At 40.6% G+C, this 11,991-nt stretch overlaps 1 protein-coding gene across 1 annotated transcript; it reads left to right on the forward strand.

Annotated features, from left to right (window-relative positions):
• Positions 1-190: 190 nt before the first annotated feature.
• LOC137793394 (glutathione hydrolase-like YwrD proenzyme) lies at positions 191-10,225 on the forward strand. Its single transcript, XM_068589498.1, has 12 exons — positions 191-344; positions 1,328-1,481; positions 1,569-1,722; positions 3,507-3,713; positions 5,149-5,301; positions 5,387-5,474; positions 5,676-5,847; positions 7,476-7,632; positions 7,934-8,116; positions 8,440-8,524; positions 8,936-9,031; positions 9,492-10,225. The coding sequence occupies exons 1-12, from the start codon at positions 245-247 to the stop codon at positions 9,635-9,637; spliced, it is 1,695 nt and encodes a 564-aa protein (XP_068445599.1). The 5' UTR covers positions 191-244; the 3' UTR covers positions 9,638-10,225.
• Positions 10,226-11,991: the final 1,766 nt, after the last annotated feature.

Here is an 11,991-nt window from a genome sequence, read left to right on the forward strand (position 1 = left end):
GGGGAATGGGCTTTCATACACATATCAGTTAAGAACAGAAAAAAAACTGGCTGAATGACAGATTATTTTCATCCTCCATCGATGTCTCGTGCCTCAGCTCCCGCCCTGATGGACCGTCCCGGTTCAGTCTAACTTAATCAATACCCGAGTGACCGATGAGCAGTTGAGAGTTGGCGACATTACGGGGAAATTGTCCCGCTATCTCGCCTTGTTTCTGCCGACAGTGGCTAATAGGTAAAGCGGGATGGACACCGGCTTGTCTTTCTCCTCCCGTCGGTCCCCCGTGGTGTGTTCACGCGGCTGCGTGGCCTCCAGCCAGCCGCTGGCTTCCGGGGTAGGACTCGGTAAGTGGGAGCGATGAGGTCTGAGTTAGACATCAAAGTGATGTTACGTTTCGCATTATTTTGTCTTTCCACGCAAGAACTCATCAAATCGGGAAGGAAACAAGAACAGATAACATCATTTTCATATAAATTGAAACTGTTTGCCCAACAAGTGCCTCAGAAACACTGAACACTAAAGTAACTGTTAGATTATTCTGGGATCGACTACTTGCTAAAGAAGGCATTGTTTTCATGTTTTCATGTTTCAATGTTTTCATTCAATGTTTCGTTCAATGTTTCAATGTTTTCATTCAATGTTTCGTTCAATGTTTCAATGTTTTCATTCAGACCCCAAACTGTGTGTGACACAGTGACGTCAGTTCATCTGCATTGACCCAAAGTCCAATATTATGTTGTTGATTCATAGAAGATGTGTTTTGTCTGTCAAATATGAGAGCATATGGGAACTGAACCATTCTCTGTGAGCCCAAAGGGGCATTTTGCAGATGTGTGTGCGAGGAATAACCAAAACACAAACCTAATCAGTTGACCATCATATCAGAATCAGCTTTATTGGCCATGTGTGTGTACACATACATGGAATTTGACTGTGGTTATATGTTGCTCTTGTCGTACATATGATAAGAATAAGGACATATTTATTGTTATTGTAAAAAAAAAAAAAAAACATACAACGAAATTAAGTTGGCAACAACCAGTTAGGACAGCGATATTTTTGTGTCCCTCTGAGATTTTACATACCAATGGAGAAGGGAATTGTATTATTCAAAGTTCACATTTAAAATGGAGGGTCTTAGAGTTGTATAACTCTTTAAAACGTTGAAAATTAAACCCAAACAGGGGAATTTGAGAAGATACGTTTTGTTTGTAATAAGCTGTGAGGTCCCCATAGTGGTACATTCACATGAATCATACACTGATGAGGACTTTTCAGGGACCCTTCGGGTTACATTATTCACACGTGGACGTGCGTTTGTGTCCAGATGTCTTGAAGCGTGGCGGTAATGCAGCAGATGCAGCGGTTGCAATGGCAGCAGCGCTGGCGGTGACAGAGCCCTGCAGCACGGGTCCGGGCGGCGACGCCTTCTGCTTGTTCTACAACGGAGACACTGGAGAGATCGGAGGCATCAACGGCAGGTGGAAAAACTCTTCTTTCGCTGCTGCTGCTGTCTTCACAATACAGAGTGATTGACTGAGCCTCTCTCTCTCTCACTGTGTCCTTAGCGGTCGCTCGCCCAACGCTCAGACGCTGGATTTCCTGGAAGGACTCGGTTACACCGCCGAGACACCGCCCTCACCGGCTGATGCCTTGAATGTCACAGTACCAGGGGCCCCTGCATGTTGGTGCGATACCGTACAGCTGTTTGGTAGTCACAAGGTTTGGTGTGTGTGTGTGTGTATGTGTGTATCCATCTGTGAAGAACGGTGTGTGCTGTGTTCTTTGCAACAACCAGGTAGCCAAAAGCACATCTAACATAATCATTCACATAACGTAAACAACCTAAATGCAAACACTGCTAAAGGAGTGATAGTGACACACCACCAACACACAAACAGGATTTTTGACTCTCGTGTCAACAGTGCTGTTGAAGGTGTGTCAAAAAGATACATACAAGGAGTGGACAAACTGTCTCTATGGATTTTCCCTTTTTTGGTCCTAATGGAGTTATTTAGCCTCCTATAGTACGTAGGTATTTTCTTTTTTTTTTTTTACAGGTCCATGATTAAATTCCGGGCAAATCTTTGAAATAATACTCCCAAACTTAAATTAATTAGGGCCACTGGTCTGGCTGTTCCCTCCAGTTTGGGACTTGAACTCTGCAGAGAAAAACTCCAGTGTAAACAATGTATTTTAGCAATAATCATTTAAAAGCTGAAGACTTGTCTGCTTGAGATTGTATTCCAGGGAGCTTTGCAGATTACACACTACGCTACACAAATATACAGACAGTCTATGTCTCTTTGAATTGTCTATCTCCCAGGTCAACCTCATTTTGCAGGCTTGTTAAAAATTAAAATATAACATAAAAATAAAAATACTACCTGGGCTATCTATAATGGGTTAGGACTTCACAATGAAACAACAAATTGACATTGTCTTCACAGGCTGGAATTATCGCCTGAGCTCATAGTGTGAGAGCTTTAAAATAGATACAAAGCACTTCCATGGTCTTGAGTTGTATCTTTGCACTGTCAACATGTCAACTTAAACTCAATTTGTCCGAGCTGAATGAATGCTTAAGGGGAACATAATCTATTATGAAAATGTGCAAATACATTTAGCTATCTGGGGTCCCTACCAACCCACAAACGGTGAAATAACCTGGCAGTTTTTCTGGGCTGCCTAGATAACAAAACATGTGATCCCACAAGCCATTCAGATTTGACTCCCCTTCCTCTGTCCCATGCGGGCTCATTAGAAAATACCACCCTCCATTTAATACTTCCACCCACAGCTTGAGAACTGCCTTTGAAAATGTGCGCCATCTTTTTTTCACAAGCCAATTAGAGCAGACTGGGCTTTTTGGGGAAGTGGGGCTTGAGGAGAAAACATAGGACTCATTGTAATTGTAGACAATGTGATAATATCAGTGGAGTTATAATTAGAATTGTATTTTTTCCAGCTTTGTCTCAAAATTACACAGAAGTTTCTTTTCTGAGTCACATTTTGCAATCAACATTTGATCTTTATTGATCAGCAAGAACAGTTTTGCCACAACAAACTGGCATCTGCAGATCTGAATACAGCATTCTCACTGAAACAGACGTGAATTAGAGGTAGGATTCACTTTTTTTCCTCTATTTTAGATACACTTACAGCAGCATCACATAGATAAAGGAACGAGATACACGCAACAAATTCACAACTGCTTGTTTTATGCTGTCAGAATATGTCTTATGAAATGAAATAAATGATTAATGAAAGTGAAAGTGTGTATTGTTAACATTAAGGACACTTTGGGACATCAGAAAAGTAAATCACACTTCATCATAAAGTAACCCTGAAGGATCTTCTCATTTGCACAGACTGAAAACCCTCAAAGGAAATTACAACCCAGTTTGTCTCCAAATATTTCTTCTAAAAACAATGACTCACACTTCCTGCTCAGCGAGGCTTCCTGTGAGGTAATACGCGCGTGCTTCCTCTCCCTGTTTCCTCAGCTGTCCTTGCAGGAGGTCCTGAGTGGGGCGGTGGAGCTTGCAGAGGTGGGATTTCCTGTTGCAGAGGTAACGGCTCACCACTGGGCAAAATGGGTGGCTGCTCTAAGAGACGATGGGAAGGAACTAGGTGGAGACCTGCTGATCGATGGGCATGCCCCCAAATGTGGACAAGTATTCAGAAACCCCACCCTGGCCCAGACCCTGAAGGTAAATCATTGAAACTAAAGCACACAATCACACAACACATGTAAATGGGTCATGCGAGGAGCGCCGGGCCATTTTCTTCTTCAGAACTCTGGCTATTTAAAACAGAAGGAAACAGAACAATGTAGAACCCCAGGGGAACCCCAGAAGAACCCCGGAGGAACCCCCTGTGCTGTTGCCTTGTCTTACAGAAGGACCTCGGATGAACCCAGAGGCAGCATGGATAATTAACTCTGAAATCATTTGTGTGTTGGACTCAATATGGATGGGAACCAAGTTTGATGGAGGGTCATCAACATAATCGATAACTCAATGCACTTGAATGTTGTTCAAGTTTATTCAAATGTCGGCAAGTTTTCACGGTGGAAAAAGTAGAAAGCAATGCTTCTATTTGTACCTTAGACATGGTTAGAATCCTTAGTCTATGGATGTTTTGACACATTTTTCCCACTATTTAAAAACTATTTGTGAAATTGAACATAGCCAACATTGAACACTTGACTTTTTGTTAACCATGCTCAGGTTATGGTCCAAGGGATTAAATTCTCTTATTCCGGCTGTGTCTGTCGTTCGATTCACCTCTTTGATCCAGATGGAAATATCTCAACAAATATTGGATGGATCGCCGTGAACTATTTGTAGAGAAATCCATGGCCCCCAGAGAACGAATCCCCAAATCTAAAACCACCAGCAGGACACCTTTTTGAGTGAATAGCATAACAAAAACAATGAATAGATCTTGAGCACGGGCATATAAGCACATAGGCATCACTAGGCATGCTGTGAGCATTTTTACTGGAGTGCTTTTTTTTCCTTCCAACATAATTTAAATGGTGCGAGTGCGTCCGTGCGCTCATGGATAATTTAACATTCATAAAACCACGGTCATTTTGTAGTTTCCAGTCGGTGTGACTTCACGAGAACAATGACTGATCTCAGTTTGTGTATTTAAGTGTGTTTGACTGCTGGTGTGTCACCATTAAAGCATGCACTGGTCAATGCTCTTCTGTATTACAACATCAAACAGTCAGTCAATCAATCGGTCATTCAATAATGCAGAAGCACTGCCAAAAACGCCCATAATAAGTCTCTACATACACACCCACAACCACACACAGTCATGTTCCTGAGGCGGTCAAAAACAATAGCAGTGACCTCACTCATTGATGAATAGTTTCCTAACGGGGATTCCTCAGAGATGACGGTGTTACTTTTTTTCCCGTAAAAAAAAAATTACTCATTTGCCATCATTGATTGGACCTGTAGATACTCACAATAGTGGACACATGTCACCCACATATCTTTCAAACTCAAGACTTATGTTACACATTTGAATGGTTGTACTTTGTGCTATTGTTTTAAAACACGTAGGTGTGGACCGGCAGAATAGGCTGATTGATGGAACAGTTGTTTGATTGGTTGGCGGATGTATCGACAGGAGCTGGGTGAGCGCGGCAAACCGGCTTTCTACCAGGGCCGAGTGGCCCGGGCCATCGTCGACATCATCAACCGAAATGGAGGAGTCATGACTCTGGAGGATCTCTGCGGCCACGACAGTGAGGTCATCGCCCCCATAAGCACCGACTACAAGGTGAGGTCAGCGAGCACAGACGCCTATTCCGTCTGTGTTTTTGAAACCGCGGTCAGCAGAGGGGTTGACTCCATTGTGTGTTCAGGGTGTGCGTCTGTGGGAGCCGCCTCCCAACAGTCAGGGGTTGACTGCTCTACTGCTGCTCAACATCCTGGAGAACTTCCCTCTCAAAGGTATTCACTGGCATGCTGATGCAACTTGCCAGCATAGATGCATTAAGGCCCCATACGAGAGAATCTCCCATATAGAAATTAAGTCAAAGCAACTGAAACAAACTCTACTCCTTCAAGGAAACAAAACCAAAAGTCATCATAGAATTTAGATTTGCACTAATCTGTGTGTGTGTTTGTGTGTGTGTGTGTGTGTGAATGTAGCTGCAGGCCATAACAGCTCTGACTACATCCATGTACTGGCGGAGGCGGTGCGCTTGGCACAAACAGATGCTCTGCGTTACCTGGGTGACCCAGATCATGTGACCATCCCTCTGGAAACCTTACTGGACAAGAGCTACAGCCACCAGCGAGCGCAACGCATCTGCATGGACAGGTGTGTGTTTCTGTGTGTTTCTGTGTGTGTGTCTATTAGTACCAGTATGTGCCTGTCGTGCTCTGTTGACTTTAGATAGGACTGTAGACTTTTACTGCCCCCCGGCCTTAATGTCAATCCCTTCATGGCTCGGTCCTTCTTCTCCTTCTACAACGTTCCGTATCCTGTTTGTGGCCATGTTTTGCCAACAATGTGTATTTACTGGTTAATACTGTAGACTTTGACCGTAAGCCCTTTATCAGTTATAAAACAAACGGACTATAAAAGTACTGGCAATACTCTCTGAACGATCTCTTAACATGCACACGCATGTAGACACATATTATTCTACGCCATAATTTAAATACCTGGTGGTGGACAAGCCACACTGGAGTTTTCTTAATGTACATATGTTGTCTAGCAGTTCTTTTTTACAATCTTTTTGGCACTTTATTATTATTATTATTATTATTATTATTATTATTATTATTATTATTATCTGTATTCACTTCATGTTGAACAGGAGAGAAACGTTTTTTTCAAATCTTCTGTATGTTTGCACATGTAGAAGAATTGACAAATAAAGCTGACTTTGACCCTTCTCATGTCCTACATGGAGTGTACCAACTTCTGCCCTCGGGAGGAGCTTTTTTTCAGTACATGTACATGTGCTGACTTTGATTGACTTCACTTAAAGGTGTGTCTTTACCTTATGGAGTGTTTGTCTTGAGTCACGAGTCCATTTATGCTCATATATGTGATGTATCGCCATATATACTCGTGTCACATAACGCATGCAGAGGACTGCCTTCTGCACATAGACGCCTCACACTTTATATATTTTCACCAACACTTGACCTTTATGGTTCAATCAACCCTAAATTTAACATAAATCAGGCCCATTGTCTCTTAATTATTTCAAACACTTAGACAAGCATTGTCTTCACAGTCATTGTGTTCACATAATAAACCAGGTAACTAGGAACAATCAAGTAAAAAGCAGGAAATTATAGATGATGTTTACATGCGCTGCAATAAGCTGGTTGCTGTTGAAGCTGTGTTTACTTACATGCACCCAACAATCAAACCTCTCAGCCGACACCCTGCGTTATCTAAGTGATAGCCGGTGCTTCCAATATGCAAGATTTACAGTCGGGGCCTTGTAATACTTAGGACATTTATTTCCCTATTACGTGTATTTGATTAAAAATTACTTGTACAAATATGTGAGCATTAACTAGTTTGTTACATTATTATTTATATTTCAGTGCATTTTAAAAATTGATGTGTGATTGTGGTAAGCAATTGAAAACACTAAAAAGAATAGAGGAAAATCCATTTAATCCATTTTTTGCAAAGAGTTGTGTGGACGGCAGGATGGAAATAATAATAATAATAATAATAATAATAATAATAATAATAATAATAAGCTTTATTTGTATAGCGCCTTTCGCAGACCAGGGTCACAAAGCGCTTTATAATAACAACATAAAAATACACAGTTAAGAAGTACATATACATGTTATTTAATTTAAACATTTAAAAAATAAAAAAATAACCCTCATGTATCTATGCTAAAACATGTTGTTGGGGGCAGCAGATGGAAAAAAAAGGAACAACCACAATGGTTTATGTGTGTTTATCTGTAGGGCCATGGAAGAAGTGGAGCCCGGCCTGACAGCAGGAAGTGACACGGTCTATTTCTGTGTGATTGACAGTCAGGGCAACGCCTGTTCATTTGTCAACAGCACCTACATGGGCTTCGGGAGTGGGCTGGTCCCTCAGGATTGTGGATTCTCACTACAGGTCTGAGCGGTCAGAAAGAGTCATGGCATTGCGTGTGCGGTAGAGAAGGGTGTGTAACACAGAGGCAACATCACTGGATTGGATGAATAGGAATGAAACAATCATGGACCAGCCCCTTGAAGACATATTGCCCATAGCACGGGATTATGGATTACATTTTATTTCCATATTACTTATCCAATATGGACATATATTTTCTAGACTGCTTGGATGCTAAAACAGTAACATATACAACTCAAACAAGTACTTTGAGAAAGAGGATTTCTGGTGTTTTCTTTAAATCTTTTTTTGCCGCTCACAGAATCGCGGTGCCAGCTTTTGCCTGCATCGTAACCACGTTAACTGCGTTGCTGGGGGGAAGCGTCCGTTCCACACCATAATACCTGCACTTCTCACCGACTCTGCCACTACATCCCTAACACCTCGACTCCTTGCTGCACTGGGGGTCATGGGGGCATTGATGCAACCACAAGGACACGTCCAGGTACGCTGGGATCAAGCAAAGACTGAGGTGGAAAATGGATTCCAGAAAATTAGCTATGTATAAGAAAATAAGATATGTGCCTTGCATGGTTATTAGTTATTTTGTCTCTCTGTTGTTTGTGAACATTATCTTTTGATTTGTCAGTTCCAAATAAGTTTGAATTGGTTATTCAATCAGACTAGATCAGGAATTGAAAAAATCTAAATTGGAAACACACTCAAAAAGAGGTTTTAATTGACTTTAACACGTCGCTTTAACTCTGGTTAAGTCCTATGAGACTAACGTGTTGATGAGTTTATAACTGACGGCGCTCTTGTGTTTAGGTGTTGTTGAACATGTTGGAGTTTGGGATGAATCCTCAACAAGCTCTGGATGCACCAAGAGTCTATGTACAGTATGACCACAAAAGTATGCTATGTCCTCTTAAAACACACACAATCACACGCACACGCACACACACACACACACACACACACACACACACACACACACACACACACACACACACACACACACACAGACTCTGTGTTGTCACATATAGAGAACATAGAGTCTGTTAGTATAAACATCATTTTATTATTCTGTACAGTACAACAGCTCTTTCTAATTATAAACTTTCTAATCCTGGGATTAAATGCCAATGTTACTGTTTTATAAGCCATAAAGTGGGTGGTATTTTTTCTACTGATAAGTGACATTGTAGAATTATTTTGAGATGAGACTTATGGGAATGTTGTGAACGAAAACAGTATGCCCCATGCTTGTGTAAGGCACATTTTTGAATAATAATCATGTTCTGATGAAACATTCTGTGTCCAGCTGCTCAGTGGTCGGTTCATTTGGAGGAAGGGGTCGACCAAGAGGTCGCCGAGGAGCTGAGAAGACGGGGCCACAAAGTCTGCTGGCCAATCACAGGTACCTGTTTTAATTTTTTTTTACATAATTACTGTTGATAGTGGCTGCATGGTATTTGTTTTGTACATAAGTATGCTATGGTTTCAGAAAGTAGACCAGTTTCTTATTCATTCATCATAAAACACAGAAAACAAAAACTGTTATGTTATTTAAAGGTTTCAGTAATAGTTTGGTGGAAAAGGATCATTTTATTAATATTTTCAAACTAAACAGTCAAGCCATTGTATTCATTTGTACAGGTTTTTGACATGTGCGTGGACTAAAGATGTATGTGTCATGTTTTGTTTAATTAAACTGCTCATCATTTGAGATTAAACAAATAAATAGTTACAGCCTAACTGCCTTAGCGTGTGAATGAGACATGTGTTTTTTTTTTGCAGTGCACAATTATGAAATAATATGAGACGGTTTAATGGCCTCAAAACATTTTTTTCATTTATCTTTTTGCTCAAACACACAGGCCACATGCGGTCTCAGTTTGGGCGGGGACAGATCATCACAGTGGGGGATTGGTGGAACCCATCTGTCAATCAAGCTGATCATCCCTCCAGGGTGCTGTGGGCGGGATCAGACCCCAGAGCAGATGGATGTGCTCAGGGATACTAGACATAAGTGACCCTCCTTCTTGCCTCACAAAGTATTCAAAAAGTATTGTGAAGTAAATTCCCACACATGAACTGTAAAACAGAGGTACTTTGAATATTTCACAATGACATCACAGATATCGGCAATGTTTTATCTTAGTTTTTTTAATGAACCAATTGTATTACCACGTAATAACAATCGTGTCTTTTACTTGAGATTATGATCTGTTTGAATGGCTGAACTTAGATGCTGCTAGTGGTAGAAACATTGTGATTACATGTATAACCCTCCCAAATTGAGTTGAGATAACTAAATTATGTGATTTGAATCAAATCAATCAATCAATGTATCTTCATTCAGATTTGTTTGTGATTGTTTTCCTACAACTTAAAGTTAAGTAGATATATCTCTATTTCAAATGATCTGTGAAATATGATGGCTCTTTTTAGGATTTTATCCATTTTTACAAATGACAAAAATCAATATTATCTGTACAAAACATCTACATTACAAAAAGAAAAGTACAATGCTTTACCAGAGGTTGATAAATTCAGCGTTGAGATAAGATACATGTGTGTGGGTTTTTAAACTAGTAACTATCAGGTCCTGATGGAGATATTGATCATATAATTAAATGGTCCAACACATTGTTCTGGAACAAAAACAACTTGTATGTGTTGATATTCAGCATCTCAAAAAGATGATTCCTACACTTTGCACAAAACACAAGAGCAACTATTGGTTTGATATTATTGGTTTGCTCTGTATATTCCTGTGTGAATTCTATTTGCTTACTCGGCTGACCTTTTTCAGGGTCATCAAGGTCTAGTGCGCACACCCATGTAGATAACAAACCATTTCTATTTTGGACATGCCGTGGTTTGGCACTTTCAAACAACAATCTGCACTAAAGATATACCGCAGACTCGGATTACTATGAAATTAGCTGAGTCAAGTGTTTTTTCTGGCGATCTCCTCCGTCACAACTCAGGACATAGGATCATAATCTTTTACATGGCATCTGCAGGTTTTCAGGCCGGCTAGATGAAGTTGGAGTTGTTGCCATTGTGTATGAGCGTGAGTGTTATCCTTTTCGTGAACTTTAGCTGTCGGGGAAACGCCCTGCTGCCTTTCCACACACCACACAGACAGGATGAATACAGAGACAGACAGGATTGATTCATTTACAGTACATGCAGCGGCTTAGATTGTGTGAAAAAGGATGTTAAAAATTAATAAGTTGGTAAACAGTTTGCAGCCCGAGCTTGATTCCACAAACCTCTTGATATTGAACTTTGTTTTCATCTCCTTACAGCGACCAGCCGCACCTGGTACCAAACGGTTACTCCTGTAGCGATCCACGTGTTCTTTCACCCAAACGCTGCTTTACATAATCTGTCTTGATTAACTTGAAACAGCTCGTTAAAGCAGCTCGTTAGAGCAGCTTGTTAAAGCAGCTCGTTAAAGCAGCTCGTTAGTGGCCAGCTGCAGCTTTCTGCACAGTTCATCTGGATGTGTTGCATTCCAGCTGGTTTATGAAGTAGCTCACAACATGGGCCCCTAAAACACTCAAAGTCCACAACATGCTGGGCCCCTGACACACTCGTGGCACACATACACAGTCTTTGTGTCTTTCTGACACAGCACTATTAAGAGTCATGTTCTGCCCTACTGCATATTTTTTACCGAGGAAAAAAGCAGCACCACCACAAATATGGGAACAGTGGCATCTAAAAGAATTTTTTTGGATTGGACATGTACAAATTATCTTTAATTTTGCTGACGTGGGAAATCCTCTACTTTTGCCATTTATAGGAAAAATGTGTAGGGGATTGAGAAAAAAAATATCTTGAAACTCCTGGCCTATATGATTTTATCTCGATGTAATGAACTTGAAGATATGTTGTCGTCAGGGTTTGTATTTCCCAGAAAACTTGACTGCATCATTAATAATGATCCGGTAATAACAAATACATGTGCATTGTGTTGCTAATACTTCTGTACTTCCAGTAACATTTTAAGCTCAAGACTTTCCATTGTGATAAAGTTTTACTATCAAGTTTAACAATCTGAACATTCACCTGTGGCTCTGAGATATTAAAAAAAATAATGTCATCTTATTGACAAAATGATCAATAATTTATATTGTAAGCTCTAATAAAGATATAGTTTTTACACTATATAGGTGACATATACTGTACACATTTTTAAACCCCGTGAACATAATGGAAAACACTCACTGCTGTATTGACTTAGTCATTTTGAAGGAAATGTATTTTTTAGAGTTTAGAGGTCTGGCTGACTAAGAGGCTGTGGGAAACACACACACGCATGCACAAAGACACACACACACACGCACGCACACGCACACACTT

The sequence above is a fragment of the Clinocottus analis genome, unplaced genomic scaffold (genome assembly GCF_023055335.1).
Source record: "Clinocottus analis isolate CAN_PGR_092001 unplaced genomic scaffold, fCliAna1.0.p SCAF_23, whole genome shotgun sequence".
In the NCBI taxonomy this organism is placed as follows: Eukaryota; Metazoa; Chordata; class Actinopteri; order Perciformes; family Cottidae; genus Clinocottus; species Clinocottus analis.

Excerpts from the sequence above, each read along its gene's own strand:
- LOC137793394 (XM_068589498.1), top strand. The coding sequence starts at position 245 with ATGGACACCGGCTTGTCTTTCTCCTCCCGTCGGTCCCCCGTGGTGTGT. Across the intron at positions 1,482-1,568 it reads ATCGGAGGCATCAACGGCAG|CGGTCGCTCGCCCAACGCTC; the intron begins GTGGAAAAACTC and ends CTGTGTCCTTAG. Across the intron at positions 5,475-5,675 it reads GGAGAACTTCCCTCTCAAAG|CTGCAGGCCATAACAGCTCT; the intron begins GTATTCACTGGC and ends GTGTGAATGTAG.